At 47.2% G+C, this 23,502-nt stretch overlaps 1 protein-coding gene across 3 annotated transcripts in view; it reads right to left on the bottom strand.

Annotated features, from left to right (window-relative positions):
- PEBP4 (phosphatidylethanolamine binding protein 4) overlaps positions 1 to 23,502 on the bottom strand; it is a 196,194-nt gene that overhangs the window by 169,723 nt on the left and 2,969 nt on the right. For all 3 annotated transcript variants that reach the window (XM_029913137.1, XM_029913141.1, XM_029913140.1), the window contains one exon: positions 21,569 to 21,701. In XM_029913137.1, the coding sequence (XP_029768997.1) occupies positions 21,569 to 21,701 (133 nt within the window). The remainder of the gene's footprint in view (positions 1 to 21,568; positions 21,702 to 23,502) is intronic.

The following is a 23,502-nucleotide window of genomic DNA, read 5'->3' as shown; positions in this document are numbered from 1 at the left end:
GAGCACTGTACACTTTGTATACTGTGTTGTAATTGAAATCCATATATTTGAAAATGTAGAAAACATCCACAAATATATAAATAAATGGTATTCTATTATTGTTTAATTACATGATTAATGGCGATTAATGTTTTTAATTGCTTGACAGCTCTAATTATCACACTGCTAGATCTCCCACTGCCCTTACTATGTTCATGATTTCTGGGCCAAATTCAGACCTGCTGTAAGTGGGTGCTTCTCCACTGACCACTGTACACAGTAGCATCATGTTTAGCTTAGAGCATGTGCAAGGCCCTGTACGTTAACCCCACACTGCTTAGGGTGGCATAGTCGCAAAGGAAGCTTGCTGTGGGGGAGAGAGAATTGAGGGATTTAGACTCTTAAATGTGTGGCAGTAACTGGCTGGGAAGCTATATCACAAGCATATCGTGCACCTGTACAGTAATGTATCTAGTACGTACACAACACTGCCCTCTGCCAAATGGGGTGACAGGCTGGCTCAGAGACTTGTTACCCACTCTCTTCTCAAACACTTTTGTTGCTCTCTAGGGGCTGCGGCTTACAGAGCACATAAACCAACCAGCTGCACAGCTCAAGAAGGGGCTTTATTAGCTCCAGTGGTAAAGGCCTATGGTTTCGGAGCAGCACGTCACCCTCAGTTCTGTCCCCGCTCCTGCCTAGTTGTGGTGTGTGGCTGGTGCGCCTGGTACCAGAAGTTTGAAGTCATGGATTTAACACAGAGAGCTCGAAGCCACGTAAAGAGACACTGGCCCACAATGCACTGCACAGCCAGTCACCGTTGCTATCTGCCTGCCTGCCACTTACGCTGCGTGAGCTTGCAATTCCTCCCTAAAGTGACCACTTGGACTGGGCTCCAGAGAGAGTGACAGCCTCCACTTTTGCACATGTCCCCCATCCTCATGATTGATCCGAAGAGAAAAGCAAGCACAAGCCAGCTTCTTTAATTGCCAGAGACAGAGCTGTGGGGCGCCCCTGTCACCCATCAGTACCATTTAGGGCTTGGGAACTGCCCAACTCCCATGGGGAATGCCAATTACGCTCATGTGTTCATATCAGTGTTAATTTCATTTGGTTTCCGACACCGTTGTCTTGTTACTGTATCTAGTCCTGTACAGTAACATGAGCTGATGCGTTGAATTTCTTGACACCAGGCTGTGGGAGCTTCCACGCTACAGCATCAGATTGGCAACCCTCTGCTCCAGCACCGGGGTGTTGGATGGCAGAGGCTGCTGCTAAGACCTGTTTAAGACCACTAGAGAGATGTATTACTCACTTTTCTTTTCAGCATTTTTGTTAGAAGACACACACACACACACACACACACACCCCGTTTATGCATTTACTAGTTGAAACCGGGAAGCCTCCAAGTAATGTTATGGCAGCCAACCTACTAATGAGTCTTTTTGAACCTGGTGCTGCCTTACCTCTAATTTTACAGCCTGTTAGGATTTGAGTTCTGTGGACAGCCTCACATTTAGTTTAGAATTATAGGCAGAGTGGCTGTTCTCTCCTATTATTGTGCTGTCAATCTCGGATTAGCACATTATAATATGGTACACTGAATGCATCTGTTCTGTATATCACAAGTCCTAATTGTCATTTGTTGAATCATTTTGTCTTATATGATTGTTAAGCAATTATTTCATCTGAGACGGTTTAAACTTTGATTACTGTATAGTGTTTACAGGGATCAAAGTAAAATCAGCCGCTGCTTCAAACAGGCACAAACAGCTGTCCTAAATGCAAGCGTGCATGCTCGCACCCCAAGCAGCAGTGAAATGGATGAGATGACCTAAGAGGCCTCCCGCCTCCAGGCAGAAGGATGGGAAACACTCCATTTGTCCAGGATGGTTAAGCGTCCGGCAAACATGGAGGGAATCCAACAGATGCAAAGTGACATTTCTGCCAAGACTGCTCATGGCAGGAGGCTCTTATCCTACCAGCAGCCCTGCTGTTCCCATGCTGCAGAACCAGGGCACGTGGTGAAATACTTTACACTTCTCTAGTGCCTTTCATCAAGGATCCTAGGAGCGCTGCACAAGCGGCTAATTAAGTCCCAGGCTGCCCCTGCTCCCCTCCTCTGAGGCAGGCCAATGTTTATCTCCATTTCTGATGTGGGGAAAGTGAGGTGCAGAATGGTTGAGGCGATTTGCCTAAGGGCCAGGTTCTGAAGCAAGTTCAGAGGAGTTTCCTCTTCGAGCGCTCAGCCCCCATAGCTGGGGCCAGATTGGGAGCAGACCTCCAGGGCGAGTGCACTAAGGTCTGTTGAGAATCTGGACCCAAGTCGTTACGTTCGCTGTCTCCTATCCCCAGCTCCACTAGAGAGTCACCCCGACAAAGAAAGCCAGCACAAAGTCTACATGCTGCTTGCCTCCCCAGTCAGTCCTCAACATAGGAACTTCAGTGGTGCACAGGTGTGACCATCAGCCCTCCTGCCCAGTGATGAGTGTGGGATGGCTAGATTAGAAGTCCCCCAGGGTCTGGCTCTAGCCACCGGTCCACACTGCAGAGCCGTGGAGGGGATAAGAAGCACTTTGAAATCGGTATTCTACCAGAATACAGCAACACTGGCAGTGCCACATGACAACACGGTGGAGCGATGACTCGCTGTAGGGCGATTTTGCCCACTTTTAAAGGAGGCAAAGCCCAACCCCTGCCAGTTTGGCAAGCGAGAGACCAGAGCTAGGGAATCCAAATACCATTTCCTGCAGGGCAGTACAGGGTCCCTCACGAGGTGCTTGGGCCGACGGAGTAATTTTAGTCCATCATCTCTTGAAATGCCCACTCAAATTGGTCCTTAACCTAGCAAGTCCCATGAAATGAAGATGCATAGACTGTCAGAAACTTAAAAAAAAAAAAAAAAAGTTGAATTTAACCTGAACACAACCCAAATCCCCTTCTTGGACCAACTCCAGTTCACTAGATGACACAAACAGAGCTCGTCTCCATTATGAAATTAAATGGACTCTTGCCTCCTTTCATTAAAAAGGCAGATTAATTCATGGGTACAAACAATCTTACAATTAAACGGCCACAGATATCATAAGGGAACAGAAAATAAAGACCCTTCAAAATAGGAAAAAGTCCTGACACTGGGTACCTGGTGGACACAAGACACCAAGGCCAAATTCAGAGCAACACATGCCATTTTACACATCTCTTCTAATCAGACCACAGCTTAAAAGCTCCCCTGCACCCTAGAGCTTTGTCTGCAATAGACATTTTAGGGAAGTCTCCTACAACTGCACTTCATAGCAGTGCTGGGAGCGCTGATGCTCATCAACTGCACAAGATTTTAAAAGCCATTGTGTAGGATTAGATTGCACAGCAGGAAGAGCGCCACAGTGCGGTCTACACTAGTGCTCCCCACACTGAAAATGCAATCCTGTTAGTATGATCATGGGAAACTAATGTGGGCACGTCACACTGCACGTGGTCCTCTGGGTAGCAGACTCCTGGAAGAGCAAAGGTCCTGAGGGATTACAGGTTGAGCTGCTAGGTCAAGACTGAAGGGCAGTTTCCCCATGGGATAGAAATAAGTATCGGGGGGGGGGAGAAGAGAAGAGATGCTGTAAAGTTACTTAACAGAGCTGATCTCTGATATTCTGCCAATTCAGGATGGAGATGCCCAGAGTGGACACAAACCTTGGGATCAAGAGATGGAGTCATTTCCAGGGCAATTCTCAGGTGAATTTATAATGAATAGAGTAAGTCGCACCCACGAAGGCTGTTGCATCAAGGACACCAATCAACGAGCTGCAGTTATAACATCCACCCGCCCTGTCACAGAGGAACGGAGAAGCAAGTGGCAGGATCCACCTGGCTCTTTGTTGCTTAGGAGCACCAAGCACACTCACTGATGGGGCTGGATCATGCCCTGCTCGGCTCACAAGCACATCATATCGTGGTTTAGTCACATGGGCCAGGAGATAGAGTGGAAGCCACTTGACAGAACAGGATTATAGCCAGAGGGTGAGTGGCCTTATTGCAAACAAGTCTACCAGCCTTGTTAAAAAGACACCCAAAAAACCCAACCAGACTAACTGGGCTGGCCCTCCACATACTGTGTATTCCAGTCGCTCACACACACACACACACACACACACACTTTGCCCTTGTGCAGCATCTTGCATCCCAGGAACTCAGAGAGCTTTACCTGCTTGAATCCTCCACACCCTGCGGTTGCTAAGCATTATACTCCGATTACAGCTGGGTAAGTGACTTGCCCAGGGTCACGCCGCAGGATGGCGACAGGAAGGATTACAACCCAGGAGCCCTGACTCAGCTGCTCTGCTCTCACCACTAAGCCAGTCCAACCCTCAGGCCACTTCAGGAGGGCTATTTAAAAACAAATCCACTGTCCTTTGAAGGGTTGTTATCCTGCTTTGCCTGCAGCACGTACATTCGCTTACAGCTGGTGAGTCAAGGCACCCAAGCTAGCATTTTCTGACCACAGCATGCCCCAGCGTCAGAAGTTCCAGCTATCAGTGTTCCCATCTGTAGTACTTGGCGCGTCCCAGGAAGAATGCAAGTCCTCTCACAAGGCTAATATGCCTAGCAGTCACTTGGCCTATTGCATGGTTATACGGCACTTCAGCATCACAAGAAGCACCTGTCCATTCCGCCATGGAAAAATAAAGCCCTGATTTTAAAGAACGGAAGCCACCTATTAAAACAAACACACATTTTCCTGGCCCACGTTCCCCAGCTAACTACCAGGGCAGGGACACAAGATACCAACCGAGAACACAGCAGCTGGATAGAGCCTCAGCGCTCAGAGAAGGGGGCTCTAGCCAAGGCTCTCTACATTATGAGATACAAAGTTAATAAGTTCAAAGATATCCTTGGCCTGGTTGGTACTTGGGAGCCAGCCATCAATGGCCGGCAACCCAAGAGATTGAGTTTACCCCATTTGATACTGGAATTAAGTGCAGCCAATTTGCAGTAACTGAACTGGGGTCCACCTTGCTGTTGCTCTGTTGGCTATTGACTGCCAAATACATGCTAATCCTCCATGCACACATGGGGCCCAACATTCACCACAAACGTGCAGCACCATCCAGCTAATTACTGAAGTAACGAAGCAGGAGCAAGAACAAAGCCCTGCGCTACAGCAGAGTCCACCCTCCCAAAGCGAAGAATGTTACAGCCCAAAGAAACCTCTAAGGAAGTCGTCAAATGCAACGATGAAAACAGAAGTCTGGAAGAGTAGGTAAAAGGTAATGTCGTAAATTGCAGCTTAAAAACAATCGCTGTGGGTAAATTGCTTTTTAACAAGCAGACAAGCTCTATCAATAGCATCTACCGTATGTTTTTATAAAGTGCAGAAATATGTTTTTAAAAGGCCAGTAAATAAAGTTCCTATCGATTTGATCTCAAGTGTAATCTGTTTTTCTGTCTGCCACCAACACTGGTAATAAAGCAGAATCATGTAATACGGCATTTCAGCTAATGCGGCTATACATCACCGCAGGGACTGCGCGCTCACGGGCGATCTATCATTTTCTATTGGGATTGCTTAGCTGCAGAATTTATAAACTTGCTCCAAATTGATGCAATGTCCAATTTTCTTTTCCAATTTATTTTTGGTTGAGCAAAGCAATATTGAGGCATCTGAGAGACAAGGAGGGAGCATTTCCCGTCTATCCAGATGTTCCCCCACTTAGCTCCGACTTCCTGCTCGAGGCTGCAGGCTCTAGAAAGCCCCTCATGGTGGAGTGTGAAGTTAGTGACTCCTCGGCAGGGGGACCTTTCAACAGGGCTGCCGTTCCCTGCTCTCAGACAGACGCGTTAATAGCAATGCCAATGGCACTTCGCTCCACACAGCGCTGCACGAACTCTGACTAATCCTCACGACATCCCAGGGGGCTAGCCTTTTTGACGTTACCTAGAACTTCATGGCTCAATCCTGCCACCACAGACCCTTCTGTGCATGTATTAGTCCCTTGGTCTGTTCACGACTTGGGTCCATGCTGCATTCCACGCCTACTTAGCCCTTTACACCAGTAGTGGGGATAGACAGCAGATCCTTCTGCTTCTAAAGCACAGGCCCCTCATGTGGCCTAGCAGTAAGAGTAGGAGCCCAGGAGTCAGAACTCCTGGCTCTAATCCCAGATCTGGAAGGAGCTGTGGTATAGCTCTTGAAGTAGGAATTTGGACCCCTGGGTTCTATTCTCAACACCAACTACTTGCTTGATTTTGGGTAAAGAGTCACTTTACCATTGTGGGCCTCTTCTTCCCCGGCAGTCTTAACTTAGAAAGACTACTACTAGCCTACCTCCAGGGGATGCAAGCAGTTTTACTGATTAGCCTACAAGAAGTGATTTAAGATTCTTGTTTCGGATACAGACTGATTTTGGGAAAGTGTCTATTGTACGGCACTTATCCCCGATAGCGCTAGTTTGCAAACAAACTTTTATTGTACTGAGCATTCTGCTTGTAGACAAAGATACTCAATTTTATTTATTTAAAAGAATGATGGGAAGTAGAAAGTTATCTGCATGTTAACTTCCCCCCCTAAAGTGATGTTTGGAGAAGCGAGGCATTTGGTAGCCAAGACCCAATATTTAGATTTTTTTTTAAGTGGCTTAATACACAAATAAACATTTGAATTTGAAAAAGAAACAAAAATAAACCTTACGTAAACCAGGAAAGGAATCCAAAACTGCAGCAAGGAAAACTATATAACAATGCATAGGGCACAAGGCTGTCCTGGTTCTGTTCCCAGCTTTGCAACTGACCCAGTGTGTCACCTTAGGCAAGTGCTTGGTGCCTGTTTCCCATCCCACTCTTGTTGGTTTAGATTTCGAGTTCTTTGGAACAGGCCCTGTCTGTCACGCTGCATCTGTGCAGCACATAGCATGACAGGGCCCTGATCTCAGCTGGGGCTTCCTGGGTCTACTGTCATAACTAAGGGTATGTCTACACTACAGGATTAATCCGAATTTAGATAATTCGAATTTGGGAAACAGGTTGTATAAATTCGATTGTGCGCGGCCACACTAAGCACCTTAATTCGGTTTTAAACCACATTAATTCGGTGGTGTGCGGCCACACTACCCCATTAACTTAAACACAGTAATTCGGTGGTGTGCGTCCACACTAACCCTAATTCGAATTAACAAAATCGATTTAGGCTCTACTCCGTTCGTCGAGGTGGAGTACAGAAATCGATTTAAAGGGCCCTTTAATTCGAATTAACTGGCTCTGTAGTGTGGACGGGTGAAGGGTTAATTCGGATTAAGGCAGCTAAATCCGAATTAAAGTCCTAGTGTAGACCAGGCCTAAGTGGAAGTAGTTGCAGTCACTCATTCCCCTACAGCCAAAACACCGTGCTGGCCCTGGAGAGCCAGCCCTGAAAGCCTCAGTGAAGAACGAGATAACCAGCCAATCTAGTTTCCCATGCTCAGCCCAGCCAGCTTCAGTGGGGGAAAAGTAAAGTCAGCCCTTGAACATTCTGTTTCAATAAGAACTTTAGCAGCACAGGCAGAGGGGGGTTTAAAACCTCTGATTTTTAACCAGTAGGTGTCTGAGGCTTACATGCCTTTGCATGTCAGCTTTCCTGAGCAGGCTGCTCCTGCAGCCCCAGCTCAGCACAGTTGGCAGAAGCAACTTGCAGTGGTGGTGCCTTTCATCTTTGGGAGTTGACAGTTCAAGGCTGTTCTGAACCCCACTGTAATGAAACCTGCTTTCCATACAGGAAAATAGAGAAACGAATGGAGTTAGCACTAAAAGCCCCCCAAAACCAGAGAGCAACAACATCCCTGCCTCAGTTTACAATAGCCTCGGAGGGAAAAAAGTGTTAAGGGACTTATTCCTTTGACCTAAGATAGTTAGTAAGTTCTACTATGAGAAGACTAACAAGGATTGGTTAGAACACATGTTCCTCCAGCCTTAGTGCACCCAGAGAGAGTGTTTGAATAAAGCTGCTCCCTATGACTTTGTTCACAAACCCCAGGACAAATTCAATTCTCCTTACACATGCCAGCAACCCCCTGGGTGAGCAAGAGGAGCAGGATATGGTCTCTTAGCTAGATACATCTCAGGCCAGTCCTGTGGAAGCCTGACCCCATCATGCATGGGGAGGGCAAGAATTTCAAGAGTGGCCTCGCTGTTTGGAAGCCCCACTTGAGAAAGCTTGGGCCTGTAAGAAGTGCCGAGCATCCAGCTGAAGTCATTGGTGCCAGACACTTCCAAAAATTAGGTCGTAGGTTCCTCAAGTTGGCCGCCCCCGCCCCCTTCAAAAGGAAAAATAAAAATCAAATGCCTGGCGACTGATACTTTTGTCGAGTCACTTAGGACAGAATTTCCAAAGTCAGGATTAGGGGTTTCTGACTAAGCACTAGATCAAGCATTCTCCATACTGCTCCCTCCCCCTGCTCCCCAGCTGGACCTCAGCTGCTCAGAAATAAATGAAGTGTGGCCTTTTTCCATGAGCTTCTCCAAACCTTTACGCCCTCAGTAACTGCAAGATCTTGAAGCCCAAGATTTTGGGCTAAAAATACTGGTGGGGGTGGGGGTGGAGGGGCGCGGAGGATAGTCTTTTCCATTGTTTCCTGGCACTCTTATTTCAGAAGCATTAACAGATTTACCAGTCCTTGCCATGTAAATATCAGCAACAAAACAATCATGACAACAGTTAGCTTTTGTTTAAAGAGACATTATAGAGGAATATAAACAGAAACAGCCACTGATTAAACAGGGTGCTCGCTATTACAGAGTAAGCCTCATTACAACACCTAGGACATGGCATTTCTAGTGATTTTAATAAAGTGAATGAAATCTCTGATTACACATTTAACACACCAGGCATGTCTATTAAATGTTAATACCCAGAGAAGTTGGCGAGTTGTGTTGGGGGGGGGGGGTCTGTTTTTTGGCAGGGGAATGCACTTTATTCAATACTCAAACGGTAATCAAAATATCTAGGTGTCTGTCCTTGGACTGCTTTGCTGTATATAGAAAAGGCATGTTTACCTTTTTCTATAAAGCCTCCCATATTTTTTGAACCATTCTTCTTTTTCCTGGTGGGAGGCTACTGACAGCTGAGCAGCTACCAGCAGAGGAGATTAATTCTTCTTTTCCTCTTTGTGAGGATTTCTGCTAGCAAGCCCCCGAAGCATCACCAAAGGATCGTTTGGTAAGTGAATAACCAACAGCTTGCAATATTTGGTTACGGATCGCACCCCGATACTTTCCAATGACTGCTATCCTGGCTCTTCTAATCCCAATCAGAAACTATCATCCAAACTTTGTAGAGTTTGAAAGTTTCTGTTCAAACCTGGTTGCAGAAGTGAGCAGAGGGGAATAGGAACCCTAGCCCATCATCTCTGGATTCTCAGCTCTGATAATGACCAGCATCTGATGCTTCAGAGAGTAAAAAACCCTCATAATGGACAAATATACATTCAACTGCCCATCGGATAAAGTGTCTTCCTAAACCCAAGTAGGTTGGGGGAAGCTTGGGCTCTGAGGAATGTGGGTTCTTGTCCTAGCTCTTGTAAAGGCAGAGGACATTAGCCTTCAGAAACGTCTGATCACTCACCTGTCCATATACCTGCCCCACATCTCTGCAGAATTGTGCACGAGAGCGTCAGACACATTGAGGAGCTTTGCCATACCCCTGAGAGGTAGAAAGTATCATTAGACCCATCTCAGAGACACTGTGGTGCAGAAGGCTGAAACGCATCCCTGGACAAGGCCTATACAACACTTAAGTCCCACTTCACCCTACACGGTTGGCCTGAAGTGGTAGCCTTCTGCTGGTCCAGGGACAAATTCCCACCCCCCAGGATGGCTTGCCCAAAGTTCCACAGCAACTGTGGCAGAGCCAGGAACTGAACTCCAATATTAATTTGTATTGGGGTAGCAGCTAGGAGCTTCAATTGCAGACCAGGGCAGCATCACACTAGGCACTGTACAAACAAACAAAAAACGAGTCCCTGTCCTGGAGAGAGACCAGGTGGATAGAGACAGACTGACTGACTGGAGAGCTGTTGCAACAATTGGTCTGTAACGTTTGCCTGCTTAGGAATTTACCACGGAAAGTAGGTCAAGTTATTTTCAATAAAGAATGTTACAAACAGGTGCAAGAGAACCAGACTGACTAAATTAGTCCAAACAAAAGGTCACGTTGATACAATCCAAGGACTGTGGAAACTGTGCTTGTTAAAAAACAAGTGATCTGGAGCTGGAACTTAATCAATGAAAATTGGTGTGATGGATATTAGGCCTAACTGATGGACAAAATAATGCGGGGTAGGAGGGCGCGGATGAACTATGCCACCCACTTTGCCTCCCTTTGGGGCTCTTAGAGATTTTTTTTTTTTTTTGAGGGGGAAAGTTTTAAGGAACTTTGTTTTCACCTATAAGTGCTCAAAGTCACCACATTATCATGACATCTAGTCCTCAGCCCGCCAGCAGAGATATTCAATCACCAGCAGCACAAAAGCATGTGAGACTCTGCATTGCGTTACCTTTCCTTGTGGTGTTATTTTCTGCCCCACTGTTTCTTGCCTCCTCTTCTGTCTCACTCTTGGCTTTTCATCAAATCCTGAAATCAATTAAACTGCATCCTCCCAAGCCTGCCTTGTCTAAGGAGAAAGAATCCAACCAGATGACAGCCCTGACCAGATCGTAACTAACTAGGTTCCAAGCAGCAGGTGCCATGGTCAACTTGTCAGCCAAAGCATCCGCTCCCAACTAACCAGTGTTCCAAAAAAACCAAACTGTATTTCACCCATCTTTTCTATCCTCTCTCCTCCACCTTGTGTCTGTCTGCTTGTTGAGAACAGGATCAGTGAACGTGCGTCACATGAGACCAGAGTAAAATTTACTTTTTCCTCCTCAGAGAAAGGTTGCTCTGAAAATAAGAGACACTGATATTTTGACTCCAAAAGAAGAGAGACTTTGATACGGTCTGCCTACGTTTGCATGGCACAATCACTCTGTTTCAGTATAAATCTTTGTTTTAATTTCTCGCATTTAATCAATAAACTTTGCATTTGAATGAATGCTTTAGGTCTGTTCGCCAGGTCACTGAGAAAAAACAAGAGCTCTGTTTAAAAATAACTCCAAACCTACCTACTATTGTTTAATGTTGGACAGCGAAAGTTTATAAACACCTTTAACTCTTGGGGCCTTTGAGAGCAACAGCCAGACAACAGAGCGAAAGGAAACAAGGAGGCAGCATTGGTCAGCGTGAGCAGCAGCGTCTCAGCACACCAGTGGTCTACTCAGTTACGTTTCTTGTTGACATCCTGGCAAAGGAGCATGTCTGAGGCCAACAAGGTGGCTTGGGGGAGGTTTACAGGGAGCTTGTCCCAAGCATGTGGGGCAGTGGGGGAGAAAACATGAAGATGCCTGCTCGAAAATTTAACAAGTGGGCAATGGATATCTCCCAAGTTCCAGTCCAGAGCCTCAACATCAGCACCATCCCTCTTCCCTGCTAAAATCCCATCTGACTTAATACTGGCTGGTGACAGTGACATTCTGGAAGCAGCCAGTCACTACAATCTCACCTGGCTTGGAGAAAGTTTTATTCCTCTCAAGATCAAACGCTAAAGAGAGTTTCACGGCATCGCCCGGACAGATTCACGCGTGAATTAAAAGCTGGTTCCTCCACCAAAAGGAGCCGTGTTTAATGCTGCTCTGCAGAGTGCATCCCTCAACCAGAGAGCGAGAGACAGACAACCTGCCCAACGGGGTAGCTAGCAGCTGGGTTAGCTTGTTGATGGCAAAGCCCTATTCTCAACAGGTTATGCCGGGTGCTAGCTTTGTAAGGATCATAGTGGAAGGCTATCAGAGCAGCTAGTGCATCCTCTGACAGAGGTGACAGTAGGGGCCCAAATCACGCAAGGTGCTGCACAACCTTCCTGTTTAAAAGCTTCTGCTGCTTTCACTGAGCCCCCCCACCCCCGTGCAGTTCACCTTGGACTCCAAACCCAGGAGTCACTGATTCCCTAATGGGACAGTAACAGGACTGTCCTCCGGGCCAAGCCACTGGCGCACAGACAAGACTTCCTAGTTTTTGACAAGCAAAAAGCCTGCAAAGTCCAAGCACCTCATCCCCGTTTCACTGCAGACTAACCCCCAAATGGCCTGATTTGCCAAGGGGCAGGGCGGTAACCATGCCCAGTGAAATGAGCAAGAGCTGGGCGGCGGGGGGGGGCTCAGCATCTCTGAAAGTTAGGCCAAAATGGTCTCTGCTTCTCATTGTCTCTCTGGTTCTGATCTATGGCCTGTCCTCATGTATCTAAGCACTGTGTAGGCACAGGGTGGGCACACTGCAGTTCAACGGTCACTGGAGAGATAGACCAGCTCAAATATTAAGGATTGCCGTGGGACTACTCATGAAGTCATGTGCTATTCACAGGGAGTAAGGGCAGAATTGGGCCCTGAGCTTGGGGTTGCTTGGACATTTTGTTATCCCCCCAAATCAACACGGATTAAAGAGAAATAGCTAAAATCAAGGAGGAGGAGTCAGAAATCGGGCCAAATCCTCCACTGGTGTAAATTGGTGCAGCACCATTTGCTTCAGTGGTTCCATGGTGGTTTACACCAGCTGAGGATCTGACCATATGGGTCAGTGAGAAGGCACACATTATGCAAGATGTGGTTGCTAATAGCTGGAGCCCACAGTGTCTAACAGCTGGCCAATAGCATCTGTGTTTGTTTATCTTAAAAAAAAAAAAATCCAAATACCTCTTGGCCAGACCACCTGTGAAACAAGTTTGGTTGGATCTCAGCCCGGTTTCTAATGGCAGAGGACTCCACATCCCAATAAAAATCACTCCACTGAACCTGGCCGCCTTGTCGGCAGTCTCAGCTGAAGAGTCACTCATATCTCCGGGCTGAGAAGCAAGCAGCTTCAGCCCCAAAAGCGTCACTTCCCCAGAAAATTTCAACAGGTCCAAATGCAAGACCTCAGCCTGAAAGTGCCTCCTGAGACAGAGCGTAGCATCCTCCTCGTGGGGCTGCAGCAATGAGCAGAGCAGAGCCGAGCTGCACAGCTGGAGGCTTCAGCGGTTAGAAAGAGAATCACCCTTCGCGGCCATCCGCCAGCACCTGCATGTGTAGTCAGATTAATTTAAAGAGCTATGTGATCGCAGTGAATGAGAACCCTTCACCCCTTTCACCTTCCTGCCCAGGATCATCAGGAACGTGACACCTTAATAAGTTAGCCTTGCTGTCTCCGTTATTATTGTCCACATTTTGCAGATTGGGAGGGTGGGCACGGGTGCTGGAACAGTTTTTGTCATGGGGGTGCTGAGAGCCATTGAACCAAATTGTAAACCCTGTATATCATGGAAACCACTTTAAGCCAGTTCCAGCACCTATGGGCGGGAATGGGATATTGGGGCTTGGAGAGGGCAAGTGACTTGCCCAAAGTTGGCCAGTGAGTTTGCAATGGAGCTAGGAATAGAATCCCAGAGTCCTGACTCCTAGTCCAGTGCCTGAGCTGCAGTCATTCCCAACGAGGGTCTGCAAACAAAATGCAAAGCTCACTTTGGAGCACGTGCTACTCAAGTTTCCGCCCACTTCAGGAGGGGAGCTGATCCCACCCCACTAGCACAGGTGTAGCTCTCCCCTCAGGTACCACACCCTCTCCCCATTGCAGGTGGAGAGACTCAGCCCCCCTGGAGATAGCATACCCCTTCCCAGGACAGGAGGAGAGAGGCACCACACCCCAGTGCAAGAGGTAATGTTCGTAGAGGAAGCAGGCTAGGGGAAGATGGTTTCACCTACAGTGGGGGAAAAGCAAAGTTCCATCAGCCTGGCCTTCCCCAGTGGGCACACTCTACAGACTAGGCCAGCAGACAACCACCACTGCTCATAGCAGTGCCACCAACACAGCAAGATCAACTGCTCTATGTCCTCTGACAGGTCATCTTCACAGATGGCTGCATGGAAATCACACAGGATACACAATGACTAGATTGGGACTGGATTTCAATCCTTGCCAGGAGGTCAACTAGCTTCTGTGCTAACAAACTGCAGGGAAATGGAGATGTTGCATTGGATGGACCCCTGTGTGTCCTGAACACACCCCGCAAAGCAGCTTCTGTGTGTTACGGGGGCGGGGGGGAAAGTATCTCAGAGTGTGCAAAGCCATGGAGAACTCCAACATCCCTGGCTTTATGCATCACCGGGAAGCACCCAGAGAGGATGATCAGATAGCAAGTGTAAAAAATTGAGACAAAGCCCCTAATATCGGGACATCTGGTCACCCTACACCCAGATACCAGGACGACAGAAAGGTAGCTCTGCATCACTTCCTTCCCTTGCCTTCAGGGTTGTCTTTGCTTACAGCCTGTCCTCTACTCAAAACACTTTTTACTCATTTTATCAGAAAAGTGAAACTTCCCCCACAATTTACACCTTGATGTCGTCTTGTTCTCCTCCCCACCCCCAAGCCCAGTCGGTCCCATGTGCCAGATAGAGAATATGGGGTCAGTAGCCACTCAAACTGATACCCCATCAAAAGGTTTGATACCTTGTTCATACAGAAACATGGTACCACATTCAGGCCAAACACTGGCTTAAAAAGGAGCAAATCAGAAAGACTGAAATTTGCCCTGTGAAGAGACATCTTATTTACCAAGGATCACCACAGCAGGATTTCTGAACATGCATGTAGAATTTGGCCTCCTCTGGGATCATTAATTAAAATCCCCACCCCCACCCCATGGGAAATGGGGGCTCATTTTCCTAGGAAAACCAAAATCTATAGTGTTTTGGTTCTTCAAAAAGCCAACTTTCCACTGTAAGCAAGACACTTCCTGCAAAAAAGATTTCATTTAACCAAAAGTGGAAAAAATCCTGATCAGCTTTACACTTTGCTCTTTCTTAAGAATTTACAATCAAGTAGCAAAACACCCATTAGTATCATTATCATCCCCATTTTACAGATGAGGAAATGGAGGCAGAGAGGTGAAGCAACTTGCCAAGTTCACACAGTGAGTCGGTGACAGATGGAAAGAACCCCTGAGTCCTGACCCTCAAAACCCAGCTCTAAGCATGAGAAACACTATCACCTGCTGGGATGTCCGTCAGAGGGCACACCTATGGGAATCCACAGAAGGAGGCACCTCCTGTTCCACCTGAAGGCCCTGAGTAACCACACCACACTGTAGCTCTGGAGACTAGCTTAAGTCAGCCATGCCTAGTGGCTGGGGTCAGCCCTGATCAGACACTAGTTTCCAATTCCAGACAGACAATCTCACCTGCAGGCAATTCCTTTTGTTGGAAACGGACATTACGAGAGCTCCTCCAAACTTCAAAAGCATCCTAAGGCATTCAAGGGTTAAGAATATATACAAAAGCACGGCCCTTTAGAGTCGGCTCTGCGTTTCAGATCTCATTGTGCATTGCCCCTTGCTGAAAATTAAAATACTATAACGTGCTGCAAAACCCAGCACATTGTGTGCTTTTCTGTCTCTCTGAAAGACTTATTTGGAAACCTACCAAGCTGTTCAGGAGCAGGTTAGTCAGCCAGCCAGCCTGCCACACACTCACTTAGGGAGAAAAGCCTGCAGTATACAGCATTCATGCAGCACCCCCTGCTGGCTGATCCCAGCATGACACTAGTGGCTCCAAAAGTGTGCTGCGAAAGCAGTTTATGCGAAGAGGGTCAAACTAGGAGGACAGAGGGTAAAACTCAGTAAACAAGAGAAGGTTGGGGCATTTGTCCAAACAGTGAGAACTGTTGAACCGTGGGGTCGTGTCTCAAAGAGAAGAGACTGAAGACTTGTCACTTGGGACACTAGAAGCCAACAGGCTTGATGTCCAGATGAAGAGGAGCAATCTTCCACTGTGCTGGGTTAAATGGGGTTTCGTGGACCGTTTATTTTCTAATGCCAGCAGTTCTAGCATTAAAGTGGGGCTTACTCCGAGGAACAGGTGCTAGAAACACCAGCCTGGGCTCCCACGTTCATTGCATCTCAGTGACTCCAGACAAAATCTGCTAGCGTGAGTTTACTGGTACCTAGATTCTTCTCCTCACCCTCTAGCTACCAACCCAGCCTGGGATCGGAAATGCAAGCTGAGCTCGCTCCTCATGGGCCATCACCAGATTCTGCAGGCCAATTTCTGGCCTTGGTTACACCAGTGCACTCACTTGAATCAGGCTTTTTGTCTAGGCAGCGAGGCCTAGTGGCAAAAGCCCCGGACAAGCACTCTGAAGACAAAGGTTCTATTCCCAGGTCTGCTACTAGCCTGCCGATTGACCTTGAGAAAGTCACTGCCCGTCTATGCCAGTAACAATACTCACCTTTCTAAAGTGCATTGAGATCTATGGATGAAGAGCCATATGCAAGTGCTGCATATTAACACCTCACTGATGGCTGCTTGAGGGGCTCCCCCCTCTTTTCAGGAGAATTGTACTTCAAGCAACTTGGGCAACATGGAGGGAGATTCCTTATTACCACCAAGTGGCCAGTGAAACTGGTTCTCAACCCAGGGGCTTATCAACTGTGCAGTAAACCCCACCCCAGAGTACCAGCTTAAAGTTTCTTCTGTGTCAATTGCATCTCAGGATTGCACCAGCTGCTGCGTTTCCAGTGCTGAAAAGAGTGACTGGCACAGTAATCAATGGGAAACCAGGACATCTCCGTGTTCTATCAGATACACAGGAAAAGTATTAAGAAGAGGAGTCAATGGACTGTGGATATTTGTTTGCTTGCATATCCTTTAGGATGATCATCATGCAATGTGAGCCTGTTAGCTGCTAAGCAAGGTCAGGGCTGCTCTATATTAGAATGGAAAACCCGTGTACCACTCCGGGACAGCAATGGTGATTCTTCAGGTGGTGTTAAGGGCACTGTGCTGCCTTTCAGATGAGATGCAAGCGGGAGGTCCTGACCACGTGGTCATAAGAGAACCCAGAGTACTTGCTACCTGAGTAACCCGAGCATCCCTGGCCCCATTCCATCTCCATCCTCCCTGGAGTGCTTGCAAGGAGAATAAAAGGTCAATGGTGCCATCTAGCAGTCTTCTACAAATACAGCAAGCATTTCACATGGCTTGCAAATCTCTCATACAACAGCATCCCCACGTGCTGTACCACACCCACCTCTCCAATGCAGAACGGAAGAAGGAGAATGCTGCACTTTAAACAGCGTGAGTCAGATTCTGCACAGCCTAGCGCCTTGTGTCATCCTTTACATCCATAGAAAGTCAATGCAAAGTCTGGAAGCGCTGGTATCAGTCTCAAGGTTATTTACTGGTTTGCAACATACATGCTGCAGCAGGAAAAACACCAGGCTAAGTGTGCTGGCTTACAGTGACGGTTGTGCTCTGGTGACGTTCAACTGTTTATTTCTCCTTTATGGCTAGACAGGACGTGAAGCTCAGATCGCCTAGCTGCGTAACTAGCCGGCAGCCTGCATCTCACCCTTGTGTCCCCTCTCTGCTGCTACTCCTGCCTGGAACAGCCTCTCTTCATTCCAATACCCTCCTTAAGATGCCTTTTTTCTTGAAAGCCTTTCAGCGACAATGCCCAAGGAATAACCACACAAGAGCCTTTGTCCAGCGAGCAGCAGACGGTCGGTGTCTACTTAGGCTGCAAGCTCCTTGGCAGAGGGACGGTATCTTACTTTGAGTCTGACCAGCCCCAGGCCACAACAAGGGTAATCAAATCCCACTGTTCCTGGACCACTCTGAATAGCCCACCAAGCTCCTGGCTGACTTCGCTTTGGCCCATTCATCAGGGCCCAGCTTTTAATTTCCCCTGCCAAAGAATGGAAATATCAAGAGACTGAGCCAGTGAAGCTATTGCTGCTCATCTGTCCTAAAGAGCTCTGGCTAATTGAGGAGTCCAGTTTAAAGAGCCAATGGAAGAGAATCTGGAAGACATTCAGGGTACGTCTACATTGCAATAAAACACCCATAGCACAGCCGCAGCTGGTCCATGCCAGCTGATTTGGGCTCACAGAGCTAGGGCAGGGGGGTGGGGGGGGACACGTCTATAAAATGGCAGTGTAAACATCTGGGCTTGAGCTGGAGCCCAGGCTCTGAGACCCTTCCCTCCTGGAGTGTAGGGATACCCCCTGGCGGGCCCAGGGAAACATTAGGTTTGAATTCACTTCAGAGACCACCCAAGATTCAGGTTCAATCACAAAATTTCCTAGGTCTGGGATTAAACCCATCAAGCTTTGTTCGGTGACACTCATCCAAGTTGGTTCAAAAGCAGAGATGGGGGAAGCAAAACACAAAATTCAGACCTGGGCCCAGTGTAAAGATTGGGCCCATTTACAAACATTGGATCCAGGATCAGATTTCAATCTCCCAAACATTCGAGAGATTCAGATCCCCGGTTCCCCCTGCTCCTGCACTGGGTCAGGTTGGCTGAACCCAGCCCATCCTTTGAGTTTGTCATGAAGCCTTCAGGGTTTATTCCAGCACAGCTGCATTCGGCCAACACAGTACAAGTCTCACTCAAAGCAAAAGCTTGGCTTCTCTCCATTGCCCAATAGGGGTCGCTACCGTGCTAGAAGTAGCTTATTCCCCAAGCAGGCTTGGTTAACCAGCTGGGTTACCAAACAGACAGGTGGGAAAGAACTAGAAGGGAAGAGGGGATTTACTGCTGGGTCACATTTAGTCACGTGTTTCCCTCTTTGTGGTGTCAAGAGCTGTAATGATGCAGAACGTTGCTGACAACCACGATATCTCACTGCCCAGTGCCCACCCACAGGGGCTTCCTGCTTCACACCCTCTAGCTTGCCAAGCACAGCAGCCAGTGAATCCCTTTCCTAGACTAGGGTCTCCATCCCAGGAACTCACAGTGCGGTGAATATCCCATCCTGCCAGTGCCCGAGCCCAGAGCCATTCAGCGTTTTTCCCATACAGCCAATGGCTCTCCTCACAGTGATCTTCCATCAGACAGTGGTTTGGATAGATCTCTTTCCAGAAGCCATCAGAACCACTCCATGCCTCCATGATAACACCAGGTGCTCCCTCACTGAGTTTCGGAGCACTCCCAGTCCTGGAGTGAGGGACCAAGCACGGCCCCCAAGCTGCGATGCCCCTGCAAGGCAGTACGATGCGCGGTCGCTAGACACCCAGGCTGGTTCTTGATTGCCATAGGGACTGAAGTGGAGGAGGCTCTCAGGCAGATGACGGAGGCCCTCTGCCAGCAGCAAAGATCCAGACATCGTTATCTGCTTTAACCCAGTCAAATAATTTATTATAGAAATGGGTCTCCAGAACAAACCTCACCCCTAAACCTTCCTCCCTCCTGTTCCCTTTCAGATACCACCAGCCCCTCTCCCTCTTGTCTGGAGCACCGCCTGAGCCAAAACACACCTGTATCCTTCCTGCAGGGCCTGCGGTTGCTGTTCCATCTCTCCCTGAAAACTGGCTTATGCTCTGTGCCGAGCATTCACCTAGGTGGTTTGGGGACTGGGTCATCAGCAGCTCTGAGTCACTTCTTCCAAAGCCCTTGCTACTGCAGTACAGCCACTCCATGTGCCCCTTGACAGGACACAGGAGCCTGGGGAAAGACCCCAGTGCAGCTACACCAAGCTGTGTCATTTAGAAACAAGAGCTAGTCTTTGAATCTGATTGACACCTCCTACCGCCTGACCAATGCAGTGCAGAGATGGGCAGGACAGGTCATCCTCTAATGCACATACAAATGTTAGGAGGTGCAATTGTTTCCAGACTACAATTTAAATGGCGAGTGTTATATGGCGTCTCTCAGCCAATAAAGCGACAAGACTGTGTGAAGTGTCCAGTTTGCACAAGTTACAAAAAATCTGCAGTTACGCACTACTACAACAACCCACAGTTCATTCTGGCTGCGTAGCCAGTGGTTTCAACAGACCAACCATTGCCTTTACAAGACAGTGGCACAAACAGTGTCAGGGACACGGTCCAGTAATATAGCTCCCAAACTAAGGTTTTGGGGGGAAAAGAAAGTTTTGCAAAACCAAGCCAAATAAAGATATTTGCAAGTTCATTTCTACTTCAATTCAAACCAAACCTAAACCCAAACAAGAGAACTTAAAAAAAAAAAAAATCTGCCAGACAATTGGTTTGCAACCAAAATCCTGCAGCTTTGAACTAATGCAGGAGAGTCAGGAAGTGACACTGACTAGATACCAAAGTGAAATTGACCAGCCTAGAGTTGTTGGGGTTTTTTTGTTTTTGCAGACCAGCTATGTGTAAGCTTGTCTCTTTTGCCAACAGAAATTGACCCAGTAAAAGATATTACTTCACCCCACTTATCAGTCTAATTTGGTTATCCATGAGCAGTGGAATACAAGTAGTGAGCAGCTCCAGAAGTAAAAGGAAATTGTTTAAGTGGTCAGATTTAATATCCAAGGTGGCACTAGTAACACAGGCAAGAAAAATCTCATTTAAAATCATGTTTGTAAAAAGCAGACCTGATATCTTAATAGAATTCATGTGGTTTAAGTGCAGACAGTGAGATTTTTCACAAGCACTCCCTGTTATATTTTCACAAGAACCAAAAAGTCCTACTTTAAATTGCTGCAGCCATCCATGAAAGGATTGGGCAGAAAAAGCCAACTGAGCAGTTATCTTCAAAAATAAATACCAGTGAAATCTGAACCAAAGCGCTAGGGAATTTGGAAACCAAGAAGCAGCAAGCCAAGTTGCACTCCCTGTTAAGTGTCAGTGAATTAGCACAGTTACAAAAAAGAACCTATGGTTACATTTGATCTGACATTTATGTCCAACAGCCATGGAATTTCACTTTTGTGAAGATGCCAGGGCCAAGTCCACTGGGTATATGCGCACCTGTTGGCCCACCTCTGCTCACAATGCAGCCAGTGGAGGCTTTTTCCACTGAAGACAATAGAAGCAGACAGACAGAGACCAATGAGGAATTTTTTGTGAAAGTCCCACCCAGAATCTGAATCTCCTATTTCACTTAGTGCATCTCAGCTGGACTTTGATGCTCGACTGAAGCAAGAGCTGGTTTTCTTCCACAACACAAGTATCACCCGCAGAGCGCATAAGTTTAAACGCTCTCTCTGGGCTCAACACCAACCACTTAGCGCCCTCCCTGGGGGAATGTTTTATGCAGAGCACAGATTACTAGCTACAATCCCATCAGTTGAGGGGGTCAGTGAAAAAACTTCAGGTTATAGAGATATATGGCTGAGTATTTCACAAAGAAATTAGGATCCCCAGTGTACATATAGCCCTTGTCCTTTAAGAAAACTTGACTATTGAATTCCTGTTCCCTGATTCCCAAACGACACCGTCTCCTGATGATGCACTTCCTTGCAGTGTATTATTCAGACACTAGAGTCTGTGCGCAGTGTGGAGTTCCAGGCAGGGATGTATGGTCCTTGGGAAACAAGGCTGGAGCCTGAGCTGTGTGGAAGCCTGTCAGTGCCTATCTATAAGTGGTAGCTATTTTCTCTAATAAATACCTCCCATTTAAGGCAAACTGTGATTCAAGATCACATGAGAAATTTCTCCACGTTTAATCCACAATCCAAATACCTAGACAAAAGCCCACAGATTCTTCAGTATGGCCCCGTGCAACTACACATAAGGGATTTGATTTAGGCTTTACCTTGTCAGCCTGTGGATACGCAATCTTTGGGCTGCGCCACTCCTTGCTGATCCGTTTCCGGTACTGATTGCACTTGGGGATGTATGTGCAGCCAACGTCTCCCAGTTCTGGGTAGAAAACCTCCAAGTCCCCTCTGGAAAGGAATAAGGGGCAGGAGGAGAGAAACACTGGGGTGAGACTGTGGTGTGTAGGGCTGCTTTTGTGGGGAAATGAGGAATGAATCAGCTCTTATTTTCTGAGGAGGTTGTGAAGGCTAGGACTATAACAGGGTTTAAAAGAGAACTAGATAAAATTCATGGAGGTCAAGTCCTTTAATGGCTATTAGCCAGGAAGGGTAAGGAATGGTGTCCTAGCCTCTGTTTGTCAGAGGGTGGAAATGAATGGCAGGAGAGAGATCATTTGATCATTACCTGTTAGGTTCACTCCCTCTGGGGCATCTGGCATTGGTCACGGTCGGTAGACAGGATACTAGGCTGGATGGACCTTTGGTCTGACCCAATATGGCCATTCTTATGAGGTCCTTAAACCAGGGCCATGATACTAAAAGGAAAATGAACTCAGCCCACTTGAACCTTCCTTTAGTGGTTCGTCTCTCAGAGCACAATGGAAGCATCCATCACATTAAGTGCTTTTCTGAGCTGGGATCTGAGATGTAAAACCCAGCTCTTGGCCATTTGTGATCTTCAAAGACCTTTTGGCACATTGTTAGTGCCTGGTGTACCTGCCCACCCTAATTGAGAAATTCCAGCCCACCTGTAGTTAGGAGATTACTGAAGTGTCATAACATTTTGCTAGATTCTGTGGTGGTTTATTTTCCAAAGGTTCACAAGAGCAAGAGATGCGATCGGAGTCCCTCTGCTGGAACATGCTTCCCTTCCCCTTTGCCCAGTGATTAAGGTTTTAGTCTGGGACTTGGGAGACCCCAAGTCTATTCACTGCTCTGCCACGCCACAAGCTTCCTGTGCGACCGTGGGCAAGTCACTTTGTCTCTCCATGCCCCCGTTCTTCTCCCCATCCGTAAAATGGTGCTAAAAATGCTTCCCTATCTGACATAGGGCACTCTGATGCTCTGGTAACAAGGGCCATATAAATAACCAAGGCAGACTTCTGAATCATTTTTCCTTACCACGTCATGTAACACCAGAGAAACTGCACATTGTCGTAGACCTAGAACGAATTGCACTGCAATCAGAACTACAGGTCATGCCTTTATGCAAGCTCCAGATCAACAGAGAAGATGGCACGGCCTAGGGCTACTCTAAAGATTAGCTGAACCTTGTAAGAGGAGCCATTAAATCCTCCAGCCAAGGGGGAAGCTAAGTGAATGCACAATATATGCACAAGACAGGAACGATTGTGCACATAGGACAGGAGAGGTGGAGAGTTCAAAGCAAGATGTTCTTGTTTGTGACATGTGGGAGGAAATCAGAGATGGGATAAAATATACTAATAAGTAGCAAGGTTAAGTCTACATGGACCTTAATAATTTGGGAGCTCAGTTTAAGTTGCTTATTTTTAAAAGGAACATTTCAGTTCACCTTGAAGAAATGGAGATGCTATTTTTATGCAAAAGTCCTTAGTAATACTGTTAAAAATAAAAAGGAAAGACAGATGCACCGTCCCTTCTTGTCTCCTAGCTGTGCTTCTGGGTCCAACACCCCATACAAATCCTCAATAGAGTTTGAGCCACAGCCCTAAAGCACCAAAACCACAGATCCGCTACAACCTGAGCGAAGGGGCACCATTGTTAACCAGTAACATCAGTGGCCCGTTAGTCTCCAATGGAGCAGTTGTTAGAAGGAGGCATAAGGTGTGTTACTTCCCCACAACCTTGATGCCGTCTCTTCTGTTCTCAAGGCCTGTAAAAGTAGCTTCCCTGCATTCTCCCCCTTTCAAATCTCAGATCAAGTATTCTCTTGATATGCTCACTTTTG

The sequence above is a fragment of the Terrapene carolina genome, unplaced genomic scaffold, assembly GCF_002925995.2.
Source record: "Terrapene carolina triunguis isolate 2854851 unplaced genomic scaffold, T_m_triunguis-2.0 Scaffold53, whole genome shotgun sequence".
Classification (NCBI taxonomy): Eukaryota; Metazoa; Chordata; order Testudines; family Emydidae; genus Terrapene; species Terrapene triunguis.
This window is presented reverse-complemented; position numbering and strand designations above follow the sequence as displayed.